The 26,456-nt window shown below is 44.5% G+C and overlaps 1 protein-coding gene across 1 annotated transcript in view; it reads right to left on the bottom strand.

Annotated features, from left to right (window-relative positions):
- Positions 1-26,456, bottom strand: part of fgd (faciogenital dysplasia) — a 135,733-nt gene that overhangs the window by 19,886 nt on the left and 89,391 nt on the right. Inside the window, exons 2-6 of the mRNA XM_042304003.1 lie at positions 16,877-17,041; positions 12,724-12,925; positions 9,722-10,367; positions 2,801-2,890; positions 615-751 (exon numbers count right to left, since the gene is read on the bottom strand). Coding sequence (XP_042159937.1) covers positions 615-751; positions 2,801-2,890; positions 9,722-10,367; positions 12,724-12,925; positions 16,877-17,041 — 1,240 coding nt within the window. The remainder of the gene's footprint in view (positions 1-614; positions 752-2,800; positions 2,891-9,721; positions 10,368-12,723; positions 12,926-16,876; positions 17,042-26,456) is intronic.

Raw genomic sequence — 26,456 nt, 5'->3', positions numbered from 1 at the left:
ACCTGCTGTTTTCAACTCTCTAGAGACAGCAGGAGCGGTAGAGATACTCTCAATGAACGGCTATGAAAAGCCAACTGACATTTACTCCTGAGGTGCTGACCTGTTGCACCCTCGACAACTACTGTGATTATTATTATTTGACCATGCTGGTCAATTATGAACATTTGAACATCTTGGCCATGTTCTGTTATAATCTCCACCCGGCACAGCCAGAAAAGAACTGGCCACCCCTCATAGCCTGGTTCCTCTCTAGGTTTCTTCTTAGGTTTGGGCTTTTCTAGGGAATTTTTCCGAGCCACCGTGCTTCTACACCTGCATTGCTTGTTGTTTGGGGTTTTAGGCTGGGTTTCTGTACAGCACTTTGAGATATCAGCTGATCTAAGAAGGGCTATATAAATATATTTGATTTGATTTGAAACAGAGAGAGAAACAGAGAGAGAGTGAGAGAGAGAGAGAAAGAGAGAGACAGACAGACAGACAGACCTGAAACTTAACATCACATTACTGTTGTTTGTGGGAAACTAAGCATCCTATTGCGCAGGGAGTCTTACTACTGCAAATGCTAATAGAATGTTATTGAAACCCTATTGCAACATTGGCCCTGGTCTCCTCACCATTCTCCAGTGATGCGTGTCTTGAGCTCAGGGAGAAGAAACTTGTGGTGGAAGCAGTAGATGGAGGAGATGTTGGAGAAGATCCCTGTTATCACCTCCTGAGGGATTCCAGCTTCTGTCAGCTTAGTGCAAAATACCTACAGACAACAGGAAAGTAATGGTAGAAATGATTAACATATTAAACACACAGAAACTTTACTTACTACATTACTATAAATAATAAAACAAACCATGGGCTCTTCGACCTAATATTATTTTACAGAGGGATGTGTATGATGGTTAGATCTCTCGACAACACCAGGTCCAAAACCTTTCACCTTCCTGTCAGTCAACCAACCACTGGCCTGTTTGAACCTGTGTTCCCATGGAAACCGGTACCACCATGAAGAAGCAGAAGCTTGACAAAAACAGGAAGCAGCTCCGAGGTTAGCCTAATGCCTTTTGTCTGTAGTCATGTAGAGTTGAAGTCGGAAGTTAACATACACTTAGGTTGGAGTCATTAAAACTTGTTTTTCAACCACTCCACAAATTTCTTGTTAACAAACTACAGTTTTGGCAAGTCGGTTAGGACATCTTCTTTGTGCATGACACAAGTCTTTTTTCCAACAATTGTTTACAGACAGTTTATTTTACTTATAATTCATGGTATCACAATTCCAGTGGGTCAGAAGTTTACATACACTAAGTTGACTGTGCCTTTAAACAGCTTGGAAAATTCCAGAAAATGATGTCATGGTTTTAGACGCTTCTGATAGGCTAATTGACATCATTTGAGTCAATTTTAGGTGTACCTGTGGATGTATTTCAAGACCTACCTTCAAACTCACTGCCTCTTTGCTTGACATCACGGGAAAATCAAAAGAAATCAGCCAAGACCTCAGAAAAAAGTTGTAGACCTCCACAAGTCTGGTTTATCCTTGGGAGCAATTTCCAAACACCTGAAGGTACCACGTTCATCTGTACAAACGATAGTACTCAAGTATAAACATCATGGACCCACGCAGCCATCATACCGCTCAGGAAGGAGACGCGTTCTGTCTCCTAGAGATGAAGATACTTTGGTGTGAAAAGTGCAAATCAATCTCAGAACAACAGCTATATACCTTGTGAAGATGCTGGAGGAAACAGGTACAAAAGTATCTATAGCCACAGTAACACGAGTCCTATATCAACATAACCTGAAAGGCCGCTCAGCAAGGAAGAATTCACTGCTCCAAGACCGCCATAAAAATGAAATGCCAGACGACGGTTTGCAACTGCACATGGGGACAAAGATCGTACTTTTTGGAGAAATGTCCTCTGGTCTGATGAAACAAAAGTAGAACTGTTCGGCCATAATGACCGTCATTATGTTTGGAGGATAAAGGGGGAGGCTTGCAAGCCGAAGAACACCATCTCAACTATAAAGCACAAGGGTGGCAGCATCATGTTGTGGGGGTGCTTTGCTGCAGGAGGGACTGGTGCACTTCACAAAATAGATGGCATCATGAGGCAGGAAAATTATGTGGATATATTGAAGCAACATCTCAAGACATCAGTCAGGAAGTTAAAGCTTGGCCGCAAAGGGGTCTTCCAAATGGACAATGACCCCAAGCGTACTTCCAAAGTTGTGGCAAAATGGCTTAAGGACAACAAAGTCAAGGTATTGGAGTGGCCATCACAAAGCCCTGACCTCAATCCCATAGAAAAGTTGTGGGAAGAACTGAAAAAGCGTGTGCGAGCAAGGAGGCCTACAAACCTGACTCAGTTACACCAGCTCTGTCAGGAGGAATGGGCCAAAATTCACCCAACTTATTGTGGAAGGCTACCCAAAACGTTTGATCCAAGTTAAACAATTTAAAGGCAAAGCTACCAAATTCTAATTGAGTGTATGCAATCGTCTGACCCACTGGGAATGTGATGAAATAAATAAAAGCTGAAATAAATAATTCTCCCTACTTTTAGTCTGACATTTCACATTCTTAAAATAAAGTGGTGCTCCTAACTGACCTAAAACAGGGAATATTTACTAGGATTAAATGTCAGGAATTGTGAAAAACTGAGTTTAAATGTATTTGGCTAAGGTGTATGTAAACTTCTGACTTCAATTGTATGTGACTGTCACCCTCAACAACAACAAATGAAAAGGTCTCTACTATGATAGGAAGACCAGTGGTGTATCTCACAACCCATATGTGTGTGTATACCTGGTCCAGGAGGTTGAGTCTCTTGACGTAGGCCTCCTCAGTGTGAAGGAGCTCTCTGGCGATGTTCAGTAACCTCTGGGTCTCTGAGCACTGAGAGACAGAAGAGGACACACACAGTCAGACACACCAAACCATATTATACCTATAGAATCCCCTCAACTACACAAACCTACACCTCTATCATACACTACACATATGCCTCTGAGCCTATGACCTTTGAGAGAGAATATCAGAAATATTAACACAAACACATTTGCGTTTAGACCTGTTGGTGAAAGTAACAGAACTGTAACGAGTAAAAACATACAAAGAAAAGAGTGATCTGAAATGGGGATGTTCGCTGGCACTCTTTTCATCTCAGTTATTGATTGAAACTTGGCCAACCTTGTACTGTGTCAGCGTATGTTGTAGTCTTAAATTTGTCCATTTTTTTAGATTTAGTCTAGTCTAAAATATCATTAAGTCTTGCTCACAGTTATGTCTTTTGAATAATGATTTAGTCTAGTTATTGTCAAAATGACGAAAACAGTGGTCCACTTCAGTCAACTAAATGCCCTTTCCTTTTAGTCATATTTTAGTGAGAAAAAGGAAGGAACCTGCACACACTGCTCTTGATAGTATCACTGATCTTTAATAAGCTTTACGTATCAGAGCTTTGCAAAGCCCTTACGAAGGCCGTGAGGCCGATACGTAAAGCTTATTAAAGAGCAGTGATACTATCAAGAGCAGTGTGCAGGTTTCTTCCTTTTTCTCATTTAAACTGTTACCATTCACCTGCAAAACAAGATGTGCGAGTGCCTTTTGAATTAGTCATATTTTAGTCACATCACATTTTTATTGCCTCATTAACCTATAGCAAAAATAAATCACTCTCTTCCATATGCACAAACATACATTGTCCTACCAACATATTTTTCTGCATAACATCCTACTCTCTTCCCAACAGCAAAAAGATGACAAACAGACAGTATATAAGAATATCTGAGAATTATCTGTCGAGAGAGAGAGAGAGAGAGAGAGAGAAAAAGAGAGTGTGAGAGAAAGATAGAAATAGAGAGAGAGAGAGCAGCAACATTTTGGCATAGTATGGGTTGCACCTCTGACACTCGGTTGTGTCATTGCCATTGTTATCAACATTCCACAGACACCGCAGCCACATTGTTTCAAAACGTTATCGAACATTGCAGATAGAAATTCTATGAATAGAGCCAACATTATTCCTTATTCAACTTGTCAGAGAGTCATGTTTGTTCTACATAGCATTTTTCTATCTGAACCTTCCAAAATGTTGTGTCCAGCTGAACGCGCACCAGGTTGTTAGCTATACTGTAGCTAGCTAATGAGGTAACATGACTGAACAAGGTATAGCCTAAACAAACTGTCCGGTCCGCAAGTAGCCTAGTTTTAGAATGGCCCGCAATATGCTTTATGGATGTAAAATGCGGTCCGCCAATGCACAATAGAAATTTTAAAAACGTAGCGACGGTATTTTGGGTCATATCTTTTGAACGGTAAGGGCTCAAATTACCTTGAGGAAAACAGTGAGACTTGGCTATGTTGGCTACAGAACCTGGCTATGAAATCCAATGGGTTAACTGGGAGGGTTGAGCAAGACTACAATTTCAAACAGCCTTTCTAGACTCAAGGGAAAGAAAAATATAGTTAGACTGTTGTTTTACTATTAAACACTATGCTATTGTTTTTAATTTTGTAAACCTGATTGTGGTTCTTAACCAGCGAAAAGGTAGCTAACTAGAAGGCTGTTGGTGACTGGTTAGCTATGGGGAAGCAAGAGGTATATGTATAATCTGAGGAGACGAAGCAGAGCCTGTCTGCTCACACGGATCGCTTGCTCCCCCGCAGCTCACCAGCCGATGTAGGCTTTGTGTGCCGAGTGTGGCCCATCCTTCCCACTGCTGAACAGAACTGTGCTGCGCATCTGTGCTGCAAATATCAATTGTGCTTATCACTGAAAAGCTCTCAATCTCTCCAAAAGCTCTTGTCCAGTCCATTTAGTAGTCAGATTTTAGTGACAGAGATAATCATCTTTTAGTCAATTGAAATGAAATGAAATGAAAAATGTCTTTAGTTATAGACCTTTCTGGGTCTATTTAGTCAGTTAAAGTCTCATCAATTGCCACTGGAAAATTGGTGTTTGACGAATATTTTTGTCACTTTTTTGTTAATGAAATGAACACTGGCATGTTGCAGTAATCAGTCATCAGTTCTGGTTTACTGAGAGCTGATTTAGTCACCAATACTGTGTTTACTAGTGGAGCTGAGATGACATGTAAACTGCTGCGGATGTGTATTCAGTTTCACGACTTCACAGGTTCTAGAACAGAGATTAACATAATGGGTGAAATTACATTCCTGGACTGACAGTGACAGGGACCAGATGTACTATATTGTGACATTGTGTTTTGTAACAGCTGTCTGGTACACACACATTATCACACTCACAACCAGGAAAGGAGAAAACGGTGAAACATACTGTACAGACACACTATACAAACAAAAGTATGTGGACACCCCTTCAAATCAGTGGATTTGGCTATTTCAGCCACACCCTTGGCTGAGAGGTGTATAAAATCAAACACATTGTCACGTGTGCTCCCTCTCTGACCTCTAGGTCACCAGACTGCTGATTATTGTGCACACTTGTCACGAGCATCAGCGCCTAATGTCACTCCTTTTGGTTCTTTCCCCAGGTGTTATTGTTTCTGTTCCAGTTTCATGTCTGTGTGTTGTTAATGTTTTGTTTATTAAATGATTCACTCTCTGAACTGGCTTCCCGACTCCCAGCGCACACGTTACACACACAGCCATTCGATCTCCATAGACAAACATTGTCAGTAGAATGGCCTAACTGAAGAGCTCAGTGACTTTCAACGTGGCACCGTCATAGGATGCCATCTTTCCATCAAGTTAGTACGTCAAATTTCTGCCCTGCTAGAGCTGCCCTGATCAAATGCAAGAGTCGTTATTGTGAAGTGGAAACGTCTAGAAGCAACAATGGCTTAGCCACAAAGTGGTAGGCCACACAAGCTCACAGAACGGGACCGCCGAGTGCTGAAGCGCATAACGTGTAAAAATTATCTGTCCTCGGTTGCAACACTCACTACCGAGTTCCAAACTGCCTCTGGAAGCAACGTCAGCACAATAATTGTTCATCGGAAGCTTTATAAAATTGGTTTTCATGGCCGAACAGCCACACACAAGCCTAAGATCGGCATGGGCAATGCCAAGCATCAGCAGGAGTGGTGTAAAGCTCGTCACCATTGGACTCTGAAGCAGTGGAAACACATTCTCTGGAGTGATGAATCACACTTCACCACGGACTAATCTGGGTTTGGCGGATTAGGAATAATGATCTGGGGCTGTTTTTCATGGTTCGGGCTAGGCCCCTTAGTTCCAGTGAAGGGAAATCTTAATTATACAGCATACAATGACATTCTAGACAATTCTGTGCTTCCAACTTTGTGGCAACAGTTTGGGGAAGGCCCTTTACTGTTTCAACATTACAATGCCCCCGTGCACGAAGCGAGGTCCATACAGAAATGTTTTGTCGAGGTTGGTGTGGAAGAACTTGACTGCCCTGCACAGAGCACTGACCTCAACCCCATCAAGCAACTTTGGGATGAATTGGAATGCCGGCAGCGATCCAGGCCTAATCGCCCAACATCAGTGGCGGACCTCACTAATGCTCTTGTGGCTGAATGGAAGCAAGTCCCCGCAGCAATGTTCCAACATCTAGTGGAAAGCCTTCCCAGAAGAGTGGAGGCTGTTGTTGCAGCAATGTTCCAACATCTAGTGGAAAGCCTTCCCAGAAGAGTGGAGGCTGTTATAGCAGCAATGTTCCAACATCTAGTGGAAAGCCTTCCCAGAAGAGTGGAGGCTGTTATAGCAGCAATGTTCCAACATCTAGTGGAAAGCCTTCCCAGAAGAGTGAAGGCTGTTATAGCAGCTAAGAGGGGACCAACACCATATTAATGCCCATGATTTTGGAATGAGATGTCCACATTCTTTTGGTCATGCAGTGTATGTTCACAAACAAGAACACACTCACATAGGCATAATAATACCCTGCAGGTAAAATATCTCATCTACAGTGCCTTGCGAAAGTATTCGGCCCCCTTGAACTTTGCAACCTTTTGCCACATTTCAGGCTTCAAACATAAAGATATAAAACTGTATTTTTTGTGAAGAATCAACAACAAGTGGGACACAATCATGAAGTGGAACGACATTTATTGGATATTTCAAAATTTTATAACAAATCAAAAACTGAAAAATTGAGCGTGCAAAATTATTCAGCCCCTTTACTTTCAGTGCAGCAAACTCTCTCCAGAAGTTCAGTGAGGATCTCTGAATGATCCAATGTTGACCTAAATGACTAATGATGATAAATACAATCCATCTGTGTGTAATCAAGTCTCTGTATAAATGCCCCTGCACAGTGATAGTCTCAGAGTTCCGTTAAAAGCGCAGAGAGCATCATGAAGAACAAGGAACACACCAGGCAGGTCCGAGATACTGTTGTGAAGAAGTTTAAAGCCGGATATGGATACAAAAAGATTTCCCAAGCTTTAAACATCCCAAGGAGCACTGTGCAAGCGATAATATTGAAATGGAAGGAGTATCAGACCACTGCAAATCTACCAAGACCTGGCCGTCCCTCTAAACTTTCAGCTCATACAAGGAGAAGACTGATCAGAGATGCAGCCAAGAGGCCCATGATCACTCTGGATGAACTGCAGAGATCTACAGCTGAGGTGGGAGACTCTGTCCATAGGACAACAATCAGTCATATATTGCACAAATCTGGCCTTTATGGAAGAGTGGCAAGAAGAAAGCCATTTCTTAAAGATATCCATAAAAAGTGTTGTTTAAAGTTTGCCACAAGCCACCTGGGAGACACACCAAACATGTGGAAGAAGGTGCTCTGGTCAGATGAAACCAAAATTGAACTTTTTGGCAACAATGCAAAACGTTATGTTTGGCGTAAAAGCAACACAGCTCATCACCCTGAACACACCATCCCCACTGTCAAACATGGTGGTGGTAGCATCATGGTTTGGGCCTGCTTTTCTTCAGCAGGGACAGGGAAGATGGTTAAAATTGATGGGAAGATGGATGGAGCCAAATACAGGACCATTCTGGAAGAAAACCTGATGGAGTCTGCAAAAGACCTGAGACTGGGACGGAGATTTGTCTTCCAACAAGACAATGATACAAAACATAAAGCAAAATCTACAATGGAATGGTTCAAAAATAAACATATCCAGGTGTTAGAATGGCCAAGTCAAAGTCCAGACCTGAATCCAATCGAGAATCTGTGGAAAGAACTGAAAACTGCTGTTCACAAATGCTCTCCATCCAACCTCACTGAGCTCGAGCTGTTTTGCAAGGAGGAATGGGAAACAATGTCAGTCTCTCGATGTGCAAAACTGATAGAGACATACCCCAAGCGACTTACAGCTGTAATGGCAGCAAAAGGTGGCGCTACAAAGTATTAACTTAAGGGGGCTGAATAATTTTGCACGCCCAATTCTTCAGTTTTTGATTTGTTAAAAAAGTTTGAAATATCCAATAAATGTCGTTCCACTTCATGATTGTGTCCCACTTGTTGTTGATTCTTCACAAAAAATACAGTTTTATATCTTTATGTTTGAAGCCTAAAATGTGGCAAAAGGTCGCAAAGTTCAAGGGGGCCGAACACTTTCGCAAGGCACTGTATTTCTGTAGCAGAGCTAAAGACTGAAAGAAAGTACATTTCTTTATTTTCCTGTCACAATGTGCATCCCCACAACCCACATCCTCTGCGACAGCAGTGTCATTAAAACGCTATCAACATACCAGCTGTTAGTGTCAGAGAGTGGCACTGTCCCCTCACACCCCTCCCCACACACCTCCTGCCCCTCCCCACACACATTTCCTCTTGACAGTAATGCTGATATCAAGAAACATGGAGTTCCCTTGCTCATGAGGTAAAGGGTATGGGCTGTCACTACGGTGTGTGTGTGTGTGTGTGTGTTTGTGTGTCTGTGTAAGTGCGTGTGCTCACATGGGTGTGTGTTTGGGTGTGTTGGGCTGTGCCCCATCATAACAATGCTGAGGAGATAACATCACAGTGCTGCTAACACCCATGATAGCTGTCCTGTACTGATGACTGTCCTGTACTGATGACACCCATGATGACTGTCCTGTACTGATGACACCCATGACGACGGTCCTGTACTCTAGTTTCAGCTACCCCTCATCACCTCCGCCCACCCATCTGTTTCTCACACTTGTCCTCGTTAGCTAACTTTCAGCACACTCTCTCATTCTCTTGCTTACTTGCATTCTGTCTCTCTTCTTTCTATACCTCCTTTTCTCTCTTTCTGTCTGATGTTTCTTGACCTTCCCCTCATCCTGTCATTCCAATAAATAGACAGTATTTTTCTGGCAGGGGGGTTCATGTATACCGGACCGGTAAAATGTGAAGTTCTCTGTTGGAAGTGTCAGTATCACTCTCACACAGATGAACGGTGGGAAGTCAGAGGAAACAGCAGCTGAGCTGTGTGCAGGTTTCTGTCTGGTTTAGTTTGTCCTCTAGCAGTAGTCACAAGATCCTTTTACAGCCCTGGGCAGGTACTCATCTCCCTACACGCCACAGCACATCCACTTTTAAATACCGCACAGACTCTTGTGACCACCACACATACACTTGAGAGTCTGAAATAGTGTGTCTGTTTGTTTGTTTGGGTGTGTGTGTGTGTTGTGCTGTGTATAGGCCCACAGTTTCATACACAAAAAAACATCTGAAACTGATGCAGACTTTCAGATAGTTCATCCAGACAATAATAGATGGTCAGGTTACAGTTACTGCCCTACGAACTGAGAGGGCTGATAAGAATGTGTGTGTGCCTGACTCACCCTGTGTGTGTCTGTCTTCTCTCCTCCCTCCATCTCCCCACTGCTGACCTCATCCAGGTCACTGTCCTCGTCCTGTGTGGAGTCACGCTTGTTGTCCAGGGTTATGCAGCAGGACACACTGGTCTCCGTCTCCGTGACGCTGTCATAGCGCTCTTCCTCGTCGATGGCGTCCTCGTTGGGGAACACCTCACCCTCCACCGCACACGATGGGCTGTCAATCCCGCTGTCCCTGTTGGGAATCTTCCCATTTAAGTTCTGCTCCGAGGAGAGAGAGTCCGGATTGTCCTGGAGCTCATGGGAAGAGCCTCTCTCCTCCCGCTCCGCATCGTCAAGGGAACCAACATCACCATGGGCGATGTCGAGGTGGTCCTCCATTGAGTCCAGAGGAATGTCCTCGTGGCCGTCGATGCGGAGTGAGGCCAGGCGTGAGAGTTCTATCAGCTCTGTGACCTCATCAATCCGCTCCGAGACGATATGTGCAAGTTTGTCGGCGGGGGAGCGTTTCCCAGAGTCCTTTGCTCCTGCTGACCCTGAAGGGGAGTGTGCTGTGGGGTCAGGGGCAGAGGGTGGTGTGGTCTCAGACATGGCGTCCATACTCAGGCACAGGTGGAGCTGATTCTTCGGGGGGACGCCAAGAATCGGAATCCTGGGAAATAAAGAAGAAACGTGACTAAAAAACGAGGCACTGAGTGTGTATTCTGTGACAGAGGGTAAGACAGACATTGAGTGTGTATTCTGTGACAGAGGGTAAGACAGACATTGAGTGTGTGTTCTGTGACAGAGGGTAAGACAGACATTGAGTGTGTATTCTGTGACAGAGGGTAAGACAGACATTGAGTGTGTGTTCTGTGACAGAGGGTAAGACAGACATTGAGTGTGTGTTCTGTAACAGAGGGTAAGACAGACATTGAGTGTGTATTCTGTGACAGAGGGTAAGACAGACATTGAGTGTGTGTTCTGTAACAGAGGGTAAGACAGACATTGAGTGTGTATTCTGTGACAGAGGGTAAGACAGACATTGAGTGTGTATTCTGTGACAGAGGGTAAGACATACATTGAGTGTGTATTCTGTAACAGAGGGTAAGACAGACATTGAGTGTGTATTCTGTGACAGAGGGTAAGACAGACATTGAGTGTGTGTTCTGTAACAGAGGGTAAGACAGACATTGAGTGTGTATTCTGTGACAGAGGGTAAGACAGACATTGAGTGTGTATTCTGTGACAGAGGGTAAGACAGATATTGAGTGTGTGTTCTGTAACAGAGGGTAAGACAGACATTGAGTGTGTATTCTGTGACAGAGGGTAAGACAGACATTGAGTGTGTGTTCTGTGACAGAGGGTAAGACAGACATTGAGTGTGTGTTCTGTAACAGAGGGTAAGACAGACATTGAGTGTGTATTCTGTGACAGAGGGTAAGACAGACATTGAGTGTGTATTCTGTGACAGAGGGTAAGACAGACATTGAGTGTGTATTCTGTAACAGAGGGTAAGACAGACATTGAGTGTGTATTCTGTGACAGAGGGTAAGACAGACATTGAGTGTGTATTCTGTGACAGAGGGTAAGACAGACATTGAGTGTGTATTCTGTAACAGAGGGTAAGACAGACATTGAGTGTGTATTCTGTGACAGAGGGTAAGACAGACATTGAGTGTGTGTTCTGTGACAGAGGGTAAGACAGACATTGAGTGTGTGTTCTGTAACAGAGGGTAAGACAGACATTGAGTGTGTATTCTGTGACAGAGGGTAAGACAGACATTGAGTGTGTATTCTGTGACAGAGGGTAAGACAGACATTGAGTGTGTATTCTGTAACAGAGGGTAAGACAGACATTGAGTGTGTATTCTGTAACAGAGGGTAAGACAGACATTGAGTGTGTATTCTGTAACAGAGGGTAAGACAGACATTGAGTGTGTATTCTGTGACAGAGGGTAAGACAGACATTGAGTGTGTATTCTGTAACAGAGGGTAAGACAGACATTGAGTGTGTATTCTGTAACAGAGGGTAAGACAGACATTGAGTGTGTATTCTGTAACAGAGGGTAAGACAGACATTGAGTGTGTATTCTGTGACAGAGGGTAAGACAGACATTGAGTGTGTATTCTGTAACAGAGGGTAAGACAGACATTGAGTGTGTATTCTGTAACAGAGGGTAAGACAGACATTGAGTGTGTATTCTGTAACAGAGGGTAAGACAGACATTGAGTGTGTATTCTGTGACAGAGGGTAAGACAGACATTGAGTGTGTATTCTGTAACAGAGGGTAAGACAGACATTGAGTGTGTATTCTGTAACAGAGGGTAAGACAGACATTGAGTGTGTATTCTGTGACAGAGGGTAAGACAGACATTGAGTGTGTATTCTGTAACAGAGGGTAAGACAGACATTGAGTGTGTATTCTGTGACAGAGGGTAAGACAGACATTGAGTGTGTATTCTGTGACAGAGGGTAAGACAGACATTGAGTGTGTGTTCTGTGACAGAGGGTAAGACAGACATTGAGTGTGTATTCTGTGACAGAGGGTAAGACAGACATTGAGTGTGTATTCTGTAACAGAGGGTAAGACAGACATTGAGTGTGTATTCTGTAACAGAGGGTAAGACAGACATTAAGTGTGTATTCTGTAACAGAGGGTAAGACAGACATTGAGTGTGTGTTCTGTAACAGAGGGTAAGACAGACATTGAGTGTGTATTCTGTAACAGAGGGTAAGACAGACATTGAGTGTGTATTCTGTAACAGAGGGTAAGACAGACATTGAGTGTGTATTCTGTGACAGAGGGTAAGACAGACATTGAGTGTGTATTCTGTGACAGAGGGTAAGACAGACATTGAGTGTGTATTCTGTGACAGAGGGTAAGACAGACATTGAGTGTGTATTCCGTGCAAAACATTCATACTCATATAGCAATACCCACATCATAAATAATCCAACTAAATATAATGATACAGGGTGAGAACACCTTGTGGAATCTCCTACCCCCTGCAGTGCAGTAAAGTACCTGGACTTCTCAAACCTCTCGATGAGTAGCCCCACGTTCTGGGCTTCTCTTGGAGGCAGTGTGGCCAGGCCAGGGGGGGTCTGGCTGGGCCGCGTCTTGGGCGAAGTTGGGGGAGCAGGCAGTGGCCTGGAGGGGGCCGGGGGGATCCTCTTGGGCTTCTTGTCCTGTCCGAGGGCCAGCAGGTGCAGGGGCTTAGGCGGCACTATAGGTCCAGGTCCAGGAAGAGGGGAAATGGAATGAGGAAGAAGGAAAGAGTGAAAAAGACAGATACTAGGTCAGGTCACTGGTGTGACTACAGAAACAGTCCTGTTTCAAGTGCCCCGGTGTGAGAAAGCCTCCATTTCTGTATTCCAGACGCCCTTGGCTGCTGCAGCTACCCACTCACAAAACCACAGTCCAAATGCTGCCACAAAACACAACATATAAATGCTCAACTCCAAGAGTAGGTCCAGGAACACAGCACAGGAGAAGTTCTGATCCTGCTTCACAGAGCTAAGACAGCTTCCTGGTTTCAGAACAGGATGCAGTGATGACTGCTTGTAAGCCACTGTGGTTTCAAAGTCAGATTAAAAAAACACAAGCACACAGACAAAAAAAATGACAGGCCGAGAGCAGTTCAAAAACAGACTCTGCACAAATGGCCACCCACACTATCAGAGGATAACACGCTACTGTATAGCTAGCTACATGCTCTTAAAACATGGTTACTGCAGAATGCATTTAGAGGACACTAGGTTTTTTCTATATATTTTATGCAGGCCAGTCTTTGCTGTGTGCTTGGTATTGTACTAGGGCTGAATGAGGAACAGCTCTCTCTCTGAGTGTGTGTGTGTGGCTACAGCACAGCCTAAAGCAGGGGTTCTTTTTCAGCCTGGGACCCAAATGAGATATTCTGTGTTTTCCTGGGACCCAAGCTTCGGAAAATATGCAACTTTTCGTAAATATCGGTACATTTCATTGCCCATATGCCTAAAAAATGCAATATAGACAAAAACAAATAACAATGAAATACCCATAAATAACTTTTGTTTATTTTTCACTCTTACATACCTGTCTATGTTGGAACTATTGCTGTTAAAATACAATAAATGATTTCATTCTGAACTGGAATAAATGGATTGATCACATCACACAGATGTAGAGCAGAACACACACAGGCTTGTTGATCATGCAACCCTAAGTAACAGTACAGATAAAACATTATCAGGCCTACTGTACATCTTACTGTAGAAATTATTGTTGATAGAAAGTCTAGGTTGGAACTGTTGCTGTTAAAATACATATGTTTTTATTCTGAACTGGAATAAACTGATTGATCACATCACACAGATGTAGACCAGATGAGAGGTCCTAATGAGACATTTTCAGTCCTAATGAGAGGTGTGTGGCTGGTTGAAGTTTTCAGTCCTAATGAGAGGTGTGTGGCTGGTTGAAGTTTTCAGTCCTAATGAGAGGTGTGTAGCTGGTTGAAGTTTTCAGTCCTAATGAGAGGTGTGTGGCTGGTTGAAGTTTTCAGTCCTAATGAGAGGTGTGTAGCTGGTTGAAGTTTTCAGTCCTAATGAGAGGTGTGTGGCTGGTTGAACTTTTCAACAAGCAGGTCTATTATGGACTCAGTTTTTAACAGTGTAACACTGAGGTCATGCTCAGCATTGACACTGTTTCTGTACTTCAGAACCCTGACTTGCATAGGTATGTGGTGCCAAACTGGATCAGAATATCTACTGCTTTCTCAGTCAGGCAGGAGACGGCTTCCTGCTGCAGATGATCAACCCAGAACTGTGTGAGTGTTTGTCTCAAAAAGCATCTTGCTTCAATCAGTTTATTCCAGATCAGAATAAAAAATATTACTTGTAACAGTTCCAACCTAGACTTGTTTTCAACAATCATGTGTACAGTAAAATGTACAGTAGGCCTGATCACTTTTCATCTTCATCTGTACTGTTTCTTAGGTTTACACTATCAGTAGCTAGCTAACCTGCTTTGGCTAACGTCAGCTATTAGCTGTTAAACGTTAAGCGGCCAGGGGATTGTTTGAAAGAGAAACTCACATCTATTACTATGAGAGATAGTACTCCCTTATTTCTGCTTATTATCACTTGTTATAAAATGACAACAATGCTTTGTTAGTTGACTTACTTTTCCACTTTCGAAGCACTGTTTCCTGAGGCATACTGCCCTGTTCTGAAATAACTCCCTGGGTTTACTGTCATGTACAGTTGTGCCTGGATGTTTGGTCAGGGCGTGTCATTTTATTAATTTGTTAGTTTTGAGAGACTCATTACTAAGCACTTCCCCACACAAAACACATTGTGGGCGCTCCTCATTATTTCTCAAAGTTTGTATGAAAGAGACAAAACGTCATCAATGTATTTGCGTGTCATGACCATTGAGCTCAGTCAGAACTTGTGACGAGCATGAGTCCATTTCATGACAGCGGTGAGGAATAACAAGCAGTGTTGCCAACTCCTCAGTAAGGAAAGTAGCTATTGGTTGTCCTAAAAGTCACTAAATGACGTCATCACCTACTTTGCATAATTGGCCATGTACATGTAATTGTGATGGACGCTGTAGGAGAGAGGAATAATGTCGTGGGAGGAACAAAAAGTGAGTAAAAAACACCCTAAATATGTTTAGAACTACAAATGAGCAAGCTGCTGAGAGTGGCACATACAGGGAAAAGGAACCAGATATTTGAGGCCATACTCCTCCTTCAGCACTTTATGGACCCCATTGTTAATCCCCGGCATAACAGAGGCATTGTTAGTCCCTATCCCCAGGAGTTTCTCTTTTTTAAGACAACACTTCAAAGCCAAAACAGCACGGGCTATAGATTTGGCATCTCCTCCCTCCAACTCAACAAGCCCCGGAAATGTTGATACAATTGTCTGCTTGGTGTCACTAAAGCACCTTATCACAACCCCCAGGTACACTTACATCCGTGGACTCATCGAGGAGGAGGCTGAAACACTGGTTACCAACATCTGCAACCAACTTTTTCAGAAAGTATGGTGCTAGAACACCATTAATCATTGCTGTGCATTTTGTCCTGTGCATTTTGAAGTGGGTAGCAGCAGTGGAGTCTGAGAAAGCAGCTCTACATGCTTCTCCAATGTGATCACATGACAATTTTTTTTAACCATAAATGGCAGCTTTTATTGGGTGGAACAGTTATAAGGCTTTGCCTTTTGAGTATGTTTTTGAGTTGTCATGTGTTTGTTTACATCACTAAGTTTGGTGTAGAAATCAACCTTACAATACAGGCAATATGCCCATGTATCATCTCCAATAAACGGCTTCAACCAGCCTTTGAATTCAGGGTTTGATTCCCACTCCTTTCTGTATTTTTGAGTGTACAGTTTAGACTGAGACATGATGAGCTAGCAGGCTAGATGTTTAGCTTATGTCACAGAGAGGCACACACACAGTGGACAAGGTGAGTAAGTGACTGAGGCTGTGTGAGTCAAATTGGGGTGGGGCCCACGGCAGCACCCGCTGCTCGTTGAGAAGAGTAAGAACGATACGTGCTTTCATGTCAGTCTCCAAAAGTCTCCAATAACACCAGAAAAAGTCTAGATTTTTCGCTAGTCGCTTTTTTGAAAATGTGTCGCTAGAGGGGTCTGAATACTCACTAAATATAGCGACAAAGTCGCTAAGTTGGCAACACTGATAACAAGTGAGTGGCTTGAACCACAGCGCTGCAGCGTGTAGGTCGTGGAGTGATCTTCAACAAAACTGCAGGAAAAAATGTTGCTATGCACAGAGCGCACTGAACCGAGAACGCAGTTGCACTTGGCCAAATCAATTCCAGTAATTAATTAAATAATTATACATTAACAGGTCCGTGACCCCCACACTTTAAGAAACGCTGGCCTAAAGTAATGCCTCAACAGGCAGATAGCATGAAGCTATAGTTGGACTAACAACAGTCTTTGATCTGAACCATTGATCTCTTTTTCTGACTGATGTGTTTGTGGGATAAATATGTGGGTGAACGCTGACCTGACCAAATAAACATCTGGGGCCTGGGTCATAGTCATTGCCTAAGAAACGCAGGCTAATAACACAATGCTGTATATTGTACCAACATGATAATGACATTATTGTAATAAACAACTAGTTATAATGCTAAATGACAAATAAACCAACACTGTACCTTGAGGTTTCTGAGAGGTGGGTGTGGCGGTAGGCTGGGGGTGGGGCTTGACTGCAGGCCGGCCGTGACATGGTCTGGGAGGGGGCGGGGCTTTCTTTCCCAGCCGTGGGGAACACAGGAAGTCCACCGATCCACACTGGTACTGTAGAGAGGAGGGAGAGAGGTCTGAGGGAGAGAGAGGGAGATGATATATTAGGTTGACTGGTGAGTACATAACTTCTATTCACAGAACACGCAGGAATGCAACCTGTTCTGAAGGAACACAGTATTAGTTGGAGAACACGAAGAGAGTGACATAGGCGAGCCAAAAAACCCAGCAGTTTCAGCTCCATACAGCCCCAGTTTCAGTCCGAGGAGACCTGAACGAAGTCGCCCTACACAGCCCCAGTTTCAGTCCGAGGACACCTGAACAAAGCCGCCCTACACAGCCCCAGTTTCAGTCCGAGGACACCTGAACGAAGCCGCCCTACACAGCCCCAGTTTCAGTCCGAGGACACCTGAACGAAGCAGCCCTATTGCAGCCCTATATAGCCCCAGTTTCAGTCCAAGGACACCTGAACGATGCAGCCCTATACAGTCCCAGTTTCAGTCCAAGGACACCTGAATGATGCAACCCTATACAGTCCCAGTTCCAGTCCAAGGACACCTGAACGATGCAGATCCATACAGGTCCAGTTTCAGTCCAAGGATACCTGAACGATGCAGATCCATACAGTCCCAGTTTCAGTCCAAGGACACCTGAACGATGCAGCCCTATACAGTCCCAGTTTCAGTCCAAGGACACCTGAACGATGCAGATCCATACAGGCCCAGTTTCAGTCCAAGGACACCTGAACGATGCAGATCCATACAGGCCCAGTTTCAGTCCAAGGACACCTGAACGATGCAGATCCATACAGGCCCAGTTTCAGTCCAAGGACACTTGAACGATGCAGATCCATACAGGCCCAGTTTCAGTCCAAGGACACCTGAACGATGCAGATCCATACAGGCCCAGGTTCAGTCCAAGGACACCTGAACGATGCAGATCCATACAGGCCCAGTTTCAGTCCAAGGACACCTGAACAATGCAGATCCATACAGGCCCAGTTTCAGTCCAAGGACACCTGAACAATGCAGATCCATACAGGCCAAGTTTCAGTCCAAGGACACTTGAACAATGCAGATCCATACAGGCCTAGTTTCAGTCCAAGGACACCTGAACGATGCAGATCCATACAGGCCTAGCTGCATTACACTTGAGTGGTGCAGTGTGGTGTGTAACTGTAACTGTAGGAGGTGAACAAACGACCATGCTGCAGGGAGCAAGAAGAACTAGAGAGGAAGCATAGAGGGAACAGACAGGCCCAGCATCGATCCTGACACCAGGCCAGAGGAGAGAGAGAAGAGGCTTCCACCTCAATGAGTCTACAGCTAGCTCTCTGATAGGCCTGCCTATAAATAATACATGTCTACATCCTGATCCTCCATCCTTTTGACTGGCTGGGAGTGATAATGGCCTGTGTGTGTGTGTCCCACTTTCTCCCTGCATGTCTGTGATATCAGGCTGTGTGTTTAAGAAACCCACTCAACAGAACTACAAACAGATGCACTGTGGAACAATGAGGCCTTTAGCAGCTAGCTAGTTTCATCAGGGAGATGCCTGTAAGGGCTTTTTGAAATTCAGTCAACTGAATTGAAGTGTGGCCTTTTTAATGAGTGCTGTTTTGTGCAATATGTTGGTATGTTCACATAATGTATTGTTTGTGTTGAGAGTGGGGGAAGTATGTGTTTACTGTGTATATACGTGTGCTTGTGTATCCCTATGCCTGTGTGTGTACTTATGTACGACTGGGCCTGTGTGTGTGTGTGTGTGTGTGTGTGTGTGTGTGTGTGTGTGTGTGTGTGCCTCTGTGTTTGTGTCTAAGTACTGCTGTCTTTGTTCCTAGTGCCCTCATCACAGCCTGTGTTTAGCCTTGCTGTGTGTTATCAATGATAACCCTGTCACTACGTTATGATCATCTATATAAACTACCATCCACACTGCTGCTCTCTTTCCTGCAGGCTTACGGACGGTATCTATTCACTCCACACGCATCGCCAAAGGATTAGTTTAGAGATGGTAGTGAGACCACCGAGGAGCTTCTCCATGTCTGATTTGGTGTTGTCCAGCTCAGCTTCAGCCTGCAGCTTCAGGCAGTGAAGGCAGGCAGAGCTATGTCAGTCTGTAATGAGTCCTGCTTCGCTGTCTGCCCTCATGAGGTCCTGCTGCAGGCTGGCTTTCCCAACATATGATATCTAGAAGGCCTTTACCAAACCAAGTAAGGAGGGAGGGAAGAGAGAGTGAGAGAGGAAGAGGGAGAGAAGGAGAAGGGGAGGAGAGAGAGAGAGAGCAAGAGAGAGAGTGTGCTACAGTTTGCATACAACCATGGAAGACAAAGCTTTTCACTTAAGCTATAAACAGTAACTGTAATACACACAGCTACTGGGTCAATAGTTGTACAGTAGCAAATCATAAAATAGTGCCCAGTTCCCACTCTCACTTTCACTACCGCTGCAACAGAAATCCATTTGTAAACAGCAGACTGTATAGTATTGACTATACAGACACACGGCATCCCACATTATCATATAGAGGAAAGCCATTCACCAAAGAGAACTGATGACTTTGTAAAACTTAATCTAGGATCAGCTTTTCCTGCCCCCAATCTTAAGGTGATGAAATCAGATCTGACCCTGCATCAGTGCTTTGGGGCAGCATCTATCTACTCTGAAGTCCTTCAGCCAAACCACTGACCAATGAGAAACACTCTGACCATAGACACAGGTCAAGTCTTGGGAAAAACAAACAGTCTGTATCAGTAACGAGACCTACGGTGTCATAAGGGTCTGGGTCTATTGAAACTCCGTAGTCATGGTTATCTGAGAGAGAGTGAAACCTGGCCCGCAGATCAAACGTCCTAACAGTAAACAGGAACTTGACGACACAGAGGAATCACTTCCACTGAACACTCTCTACACAACACTACACAACACTTATAACTCTACACAACACTTACAACACTCACAACTCTACACAACACTCACAACTCTACACAACACTTATAACTCTACACAACACTCACAACTCTATACAACACTCACAACTCTACACAACACTTATAACTCTACACAACACTCACAACTTTAGACAACACTACAACTCTACACAACACTCACAACTTTACACAACACTACAACTCTACACAACACTCACAACTTTACACAACACTTATAACTCTACACAACACTCACAACTTTACACAACACTTATAACTCTACACAACACTCACAACTCTACACAACACTTGTAACTCTACACAACACTCACAACTCTACACAACACTCCTCCCAACTCTACTCAACACTCCTCCCAACTCTACACAACACTCACAACTCTTCTACATGTCTGTTACAATACTGAAACCTCAAATGATTCCAAAGGTCTTCGAGACCAAAAAGTAAGTGTGTTCATTTGAACATTTGCCAAAGTAAAGAAAAGAAGGATAGCAAAACAACGACCTAAACCCGATAAACAGACAGACTGGGCTTATTTGCAGAATTTAACACACAAGAAAAGACAAGAACAAGAAGGAAAAGCTACCTTGTCATTCAATGTTCCCCCTTTCCTCAGACGCCAAAATCCAGTGAACCGTTTCAATGGGAAAATCCAACACACCTTCCTTGGTCAACAAGTAAATACTATTCCCCCGGTATGAGACCGTTAAGCTCTCCGTGCCAGCTCCTTGCACACACACACACCCTGGAGCTCAGTAAAGTTCAGTCCTGCATAACACACACACCTGTTGTCAGGTGTACTGTGTTCCCTAGTCTAACTGCACCTGCCAAACCTGCTCTACACGCCTGCCCCCGGGCCCAGCTGACGTGTGTCTGTGTGTATGTATTGTTATGGCAACAAGAGGTCAACAGATTCCCTGATTATCTGTCTGTGAAACAGTACAGGGCAGGAACCAAGATGAAACGCCACAGACTGCATGGACACTATAGGCTAAGTCTCTGACACCTTACACACTCAGTCAGGTCCTGTTCAGTGGCAGAGTGGTAAAGTTATGTGCGTACATGCACGCACGCAGGAAAATGACAAAACAGAACAGAGTAAACAACTACAGGACAAACAGGATCTAAACAATGTCCGACACAAACGGAGTCATCAAATGAATTTGCTTACAGATGGAGAGATGAGATTAACATTCTGTAATTATGAGAATCAATCTATGAGCATTTTAATAAACACACACAAGAGAATAGACAAGTGGATTCATTAATTTCCTCTTCTGAGCTCCAATCATGATGAGGGACAGATCATTGGAACAGTTTGCTTCCCAGCACAACCATCACCATGGTGCTCTGAGGAGCTGGGGGTTGCCAGGGTGACGTGACTCAGAAGACCACCTCATCACCGACCATACCCCATCCTTATGGACACGCCAAGAATTGTGTCTCCTAGGCGACCCGTTGACTCACCTACCCGTTGCTTGAGAGTGGAGATGGTGATGTCATGGTCACTCTCCAGTCAGAAGAAAACAGGACAGAATGAGAAGGACTCACAGAACAGCACTAGAGAGGACAGTGTTACTGTTATAAGAACTGTGTTCTTATACACTGAAATATTCTGACACTGAGAAAGGGGATATGGAAGCATAATGGTATTGTGGGTGTGTGTGTGTCTGTGTATGTACATTTGTGTGTGTGTGTGTCTGTGTATGTACATTTGTGTGTGTGTGTGTCTGTGTATGTACATTCGTGTGTGTGTGTGTGTCTGTACATTAGTGTGTGTGTGACTGTGTTTGTACATTTGTGTGTGTGCATCTGTGTATGTACATTTGTGTGTGTGTGTGTGTGTATGTACATTCGTGTGTCTGTGTGTCTGTGTATGTACATTCTCACCAGGATGGCGTAGCAGTCAGACGTCTTGTCGTGTCGTGTCCCTTGTATATATCGTTTTTTTACATATTTTTCTTCGCATATCTTTTAAAACATTTAGCTAAACCTCAACATCTAAATACTCTCCTGCAACCCGCCTCACCCAATGTAGCGTGGATCTGCTTTTTTTTCTAAAGTATTTATATTTACTTCGGATCCGGAACCCCTCAACTGAAGCTAGCCAGCTAACTACCAGCTATCAGTCAGCAAACCATTGCTAGCGGTCATCAGCTAACCGGTCATCAGCTAACCTTTAGCTCGGAAAGCTCTCGCCAGTTCGAACAACGCGACTCTAACAAGAGCATAACGGACCTACTATTTTTATCCCCGGATTCCCACCGCAAACGGAACATTTTCAGCTGGATCTTCACAACTAGCTAACTAGCTAACCGCAACCCCGGATGATTACTCCTGGCTAGCGTTTCCATCCACTTAGCTTGAAGCTAGCCCGGCCAGAGCTCCTGTGCTACCACCGAAGCATACTCCTGGGCTACAATATCCGGACCCACGACCGGTCTATCGATGTCACCGCATGAAGAGGCATAAACAGACTCACCCCATCGCGACGTCCCCCAAAGGCTAACTTTCTAGCCCTTGCTATCTGCTTGCTTGCTAATTCGGCCTGCTAACTGCTAGCTTGTTTAGCCCCGGTCCGATAACTGCTAACTTGTTTAGCCCCGGCCTACTAACTGTTAGCTTGTTAGCACAGGCCTGCTAACTGTCTGAATTGCCGCGTCCCCAGCCAGCCCAACCACTCACTGGACCCATATTTACTTTCAATCTCTTTTCGATTTTTAATTCGATTATACCTTCCGGTAACCTGCCTCACCCAATGTGATACGGAATCGCTATTATTTTTTAATTTTTAGAACACATTCAAGAACCTCCAGAAGCTAACCAGCTAACTAGCTACAAGCTATTTAGTCATTGTTAGCCACTGCTAGCGGCTTTTACCTTCTGCACAGCCAGCCAGTTTTTTTTAACCTGGATAATACTCGCCAGTCTAGCTTCCCTGCCCCATCCACCGCTGCCCCCTGATCACTTGGCTACATAGCTGATGCATGCTGGACTGTCCATTAATCACGGTACTCCATTCTGCTTGTTTATGTTTTATCTGTCGGCCCCAGCCGCACTCAGGCTCTGTGTGTAGTTAATCCGACCCTCCCTGCCTAGTCAACGCCATTTTACCTGCTGTTGTTGTGCTAGCTGATTAGCTGTTGTTGTCTCACCTACTGTTTTAGCTAGCTCTCCCAATTCAACACCTGTGATTACTGTATGCATCGCTGTATGTCTCTCTCAAATGTCAATATGCCTTGTATACTGTTGTTCAGGTTAGTTATCATTGTTTTAGTTTACAATGGAGCCCCTAGTTCCACTCTTCATACCTCTGATACCTCCTTTGTCCCACCTCCCACACATGCGGTGACCTCACCCATTACAACCAGCATGTCCAGAGATACAACCTCTCTCATCATCACCCAGTGCCTGGGCTTACCTCCGCTGTACCCGCACCCCAACATACCCCTGTCTGCGCATTATGCCCTGAATATATTCTACCATGCCCAGAAATCTGCTCCTTTTATTCTCTGTCCCCAACGCTCTAGGCGACCAGTTTTGACAGCCTTTAGCCGCACCCTCATACTACTCCACCTCTGTTCCGCGCGTGATGTGGAGGTAAACCCAGGCCCTGCATGTCCCCAGGCTCCCTCATTTGTTGACTTCTGTGATCGAAAAAGCCTTGGTTTCATGCATGTCAACATCAGAAGCCTCCTCCCTAAATTTGTTTTACTCACTGCTTTAGCACACTCTGCTAACCCTGATGTCCTTGCCGTGTCTGAATCCTGGCTCAGGAAGGCCACCAAATATTCTGAGATTTCCATACCCAACTATAACATTTTCCATCAAGATAGAACTGCCAAAGGGGGAGGAGTTGCAGTCTACTGCAGAGATAGCCTGCAGAGTAATGTCATACTTTCCAGGTCCATACCCAAACAGTTCGAACTACTAATTTTAAAAATGACTCTCTCCAGAAATAAGTCTCTCACTGTTGCCGCCTGCTACCGACCCCCCTCAGCTCCCAGCTGTGCCCTGGACACCATTTGTGAATTGATCGCCCCCCATCTAGCTTCAGAGTTTGTTCTGTTAGGTGACCTAAACTGGGATATGCTTAACACCCCGGCAGTCCTACAATCTAAGCTAGATGCCCTCAATCTCACACAAATGATCAAGGAACCCACCAGTTACAACCCTAAATCTGTAAACAAGGGCACCCTCATAGACGTCATCCTGACCAACTGGCCCTCCAAATACACCTCCGCTGTCTTCAACCAGGATCTCAGCGATCACTGCCTCATTGCCTGTATCCGCTACGGAGCCGCAGTCAAACGACCACCCCTCATCACTGTCAAACGCTCCCTAAAACAATTCTGTGAGCAGGCCTTTCTAATCGACCTGGCCCGGGTATCCTGGAAGGACATTGACCTCATCCCGTCAGATGAGGATGCCTGGTCATTCTTTAAAAGTAACTTCCTCACCATTTTAGATAAGCATGCTCCGTTCAAAAAATGCAGAACTAAGAACAGATATAGCCCTTGGTTCACTCCAGACCTGACTGCCCTCGACCAGCACAAAAACATCCTGTGGCGGACTGCAATAGCATCGAATAGTCCCCGCGATATGCAACTGTTCAGGGAAGCCAGGAACCAATACACACAGTCAGTCAGGAAAGCTAAGGCCAGCTTCTTCAGGCAGAAATTTGCATCCTGTAGCTCCAACTCCAAAAAGTTCTGGGACACTGTGAAGTCCATGGAGAACAAGAGCACCTCCTCCCAGCTGCCCACTGCACTGAGGCTAGGTAACACGGTCACCACCGATAAATCCATGATTATCGAAAACTTCAACAAGCATTTCTCAACGGCTGGCCATGCCTTCCGCCTGGCTACTCCAACCTCGGCCAACAGCTCTATCCCCCCCGCAGCTACTCGCCCAAGCCTCTCCAGGTTCTCCTTTACCCAAATCCAGATAGCAGATGTTCTGAAAGAGCTGCAAAACCTGGACCCGTACAAATCAGCTGGGCTTGACAATCTGGACCCTCTATTTCTGAAACTATCCGCCGCCATTGTCGCAACCCCTATTACCAGCCTGTTCAACCTCTCTTTTATATCGTCTGAGATCCCCAAGGATTGAAAGCTGCCGCAGTCATATCCCTCTTCAAAGGGGGAGACACCCTGGACCCAAACTGTTACAGACCTATATCCATCCTGCCCTGCCTATCTAAGGTCTTTCTATTCCGCAACAAAGCCTCCTTCACTCACGCCGCCAAACTTACCCTAGTAAAACTGACTATCCTACCGATCTTCGACTTCGGCGATGTCATCTACAAAATAGCTTCCCTACTCGGCAAAATAGCTTCTCTACTCGGCAAACTGGATGCAGTTTATCACAGTGCCATCCGTTTTGTCACTAAAGCACCTTATACCACCCACCACTGCGACCTGTATGCTCTAGTCGGCTGGCCCTCGCTACATATTCGTCGCCAGACCCACTGGCTCCAGGTCATCTACAAGTTCATGCTAGGTAAAGCTCTGCCTTATCTCAGTTCACTGGTCACGATGGCAACACCCACCCGTAGCACGCGCTCCAGCAGGTGTATCTCACTGATCATCCCTAAAGCCAACACCTCATTTGGCTGCCTTTCGTTCCAGTTCTCTGCTGCCTGTGACTGGAACGAATTGCAAAAATCGCTGAAGTTGGAGACTTTTATCTCCCTCACCAACTTCAAACATCTGCTATCTGAGCAGCTAACCGATCGCTGCAGCTGTACATAGTCTATCGGTAAACAGCCCACCCATTTTTACTTACCTCATCCCCATACTGTTTTTTTTATTTACTTTTCTGCTCTTTTGCACACCAGTATCTCTACCTGTACATGACCATCTGATCAATAATCACGCCAGTGTTAATCTGAAAAATTGTAATTATTCGCCTACCTCCTCATGCCTTTTGCACACAATGTATATAGACTCTCTTTTTTTCTACTGTGTTATTGACTTGTTAATTGTTTACTCCATGTGTAACTCTGTGTTGTCTGTTCACACTGCTATGCTTTATCTTGGCCAGGTCGCAGTTCCAAATGAGAACTTGTTCTCAACTAGCCTACCTGGTTAAATAAAGGTGAAATAAAATAAAAAATAAAAATAGTGTGTGTGTGTATGTACATTTGTGTGTGTGTGTGTGTGTGTCTGATGAAGGGTAAGTCAAGCCCAGAAAGCACATGACCCTGTGCCACAGGTCACAGGCTAATATAATCTATCTCTATGTGTGACATATTCAGATTCCATCAGTCAAACAGCTATGAAATGACAGCGTACTGTCACAGACTGGGGCTCAACATTTCTACAACTGCAGAGAGTAGAGAGAGTGGTGAGGACAACCAACAGTGTGTATGTACCCAATGTCCTGCACGCACACGTACCCACAGACACTCACACCTAGAAAAATAGACACATACACAATATTCATTCTCCCCCTCCCCCTTTCTCTCGCTGAATGATGAACACACACATGCACAAGCAAAAGAACCCACTCACACATATAAACACACTGCTGTCAATCAATG

This window comes from Oncorhynchus tshawytscha, linkage group LG22 (assembly GCF_018296145.1).
Source record: "Oncorhynchus tshawytscha isolate Ot180627B linkage group LG22, Otsh_v2.0, whole genome shotgun sequence".
NCBI lineage: Eukaryota > Metazoa > Chordata > Actinopteri > Salmoniformes > Salmonidae > Oncorhynchus > Oncorhynchus tshawytscha.
This window is presented reverse-complemented; position numbering and strand designations above follow the sequence as displayed.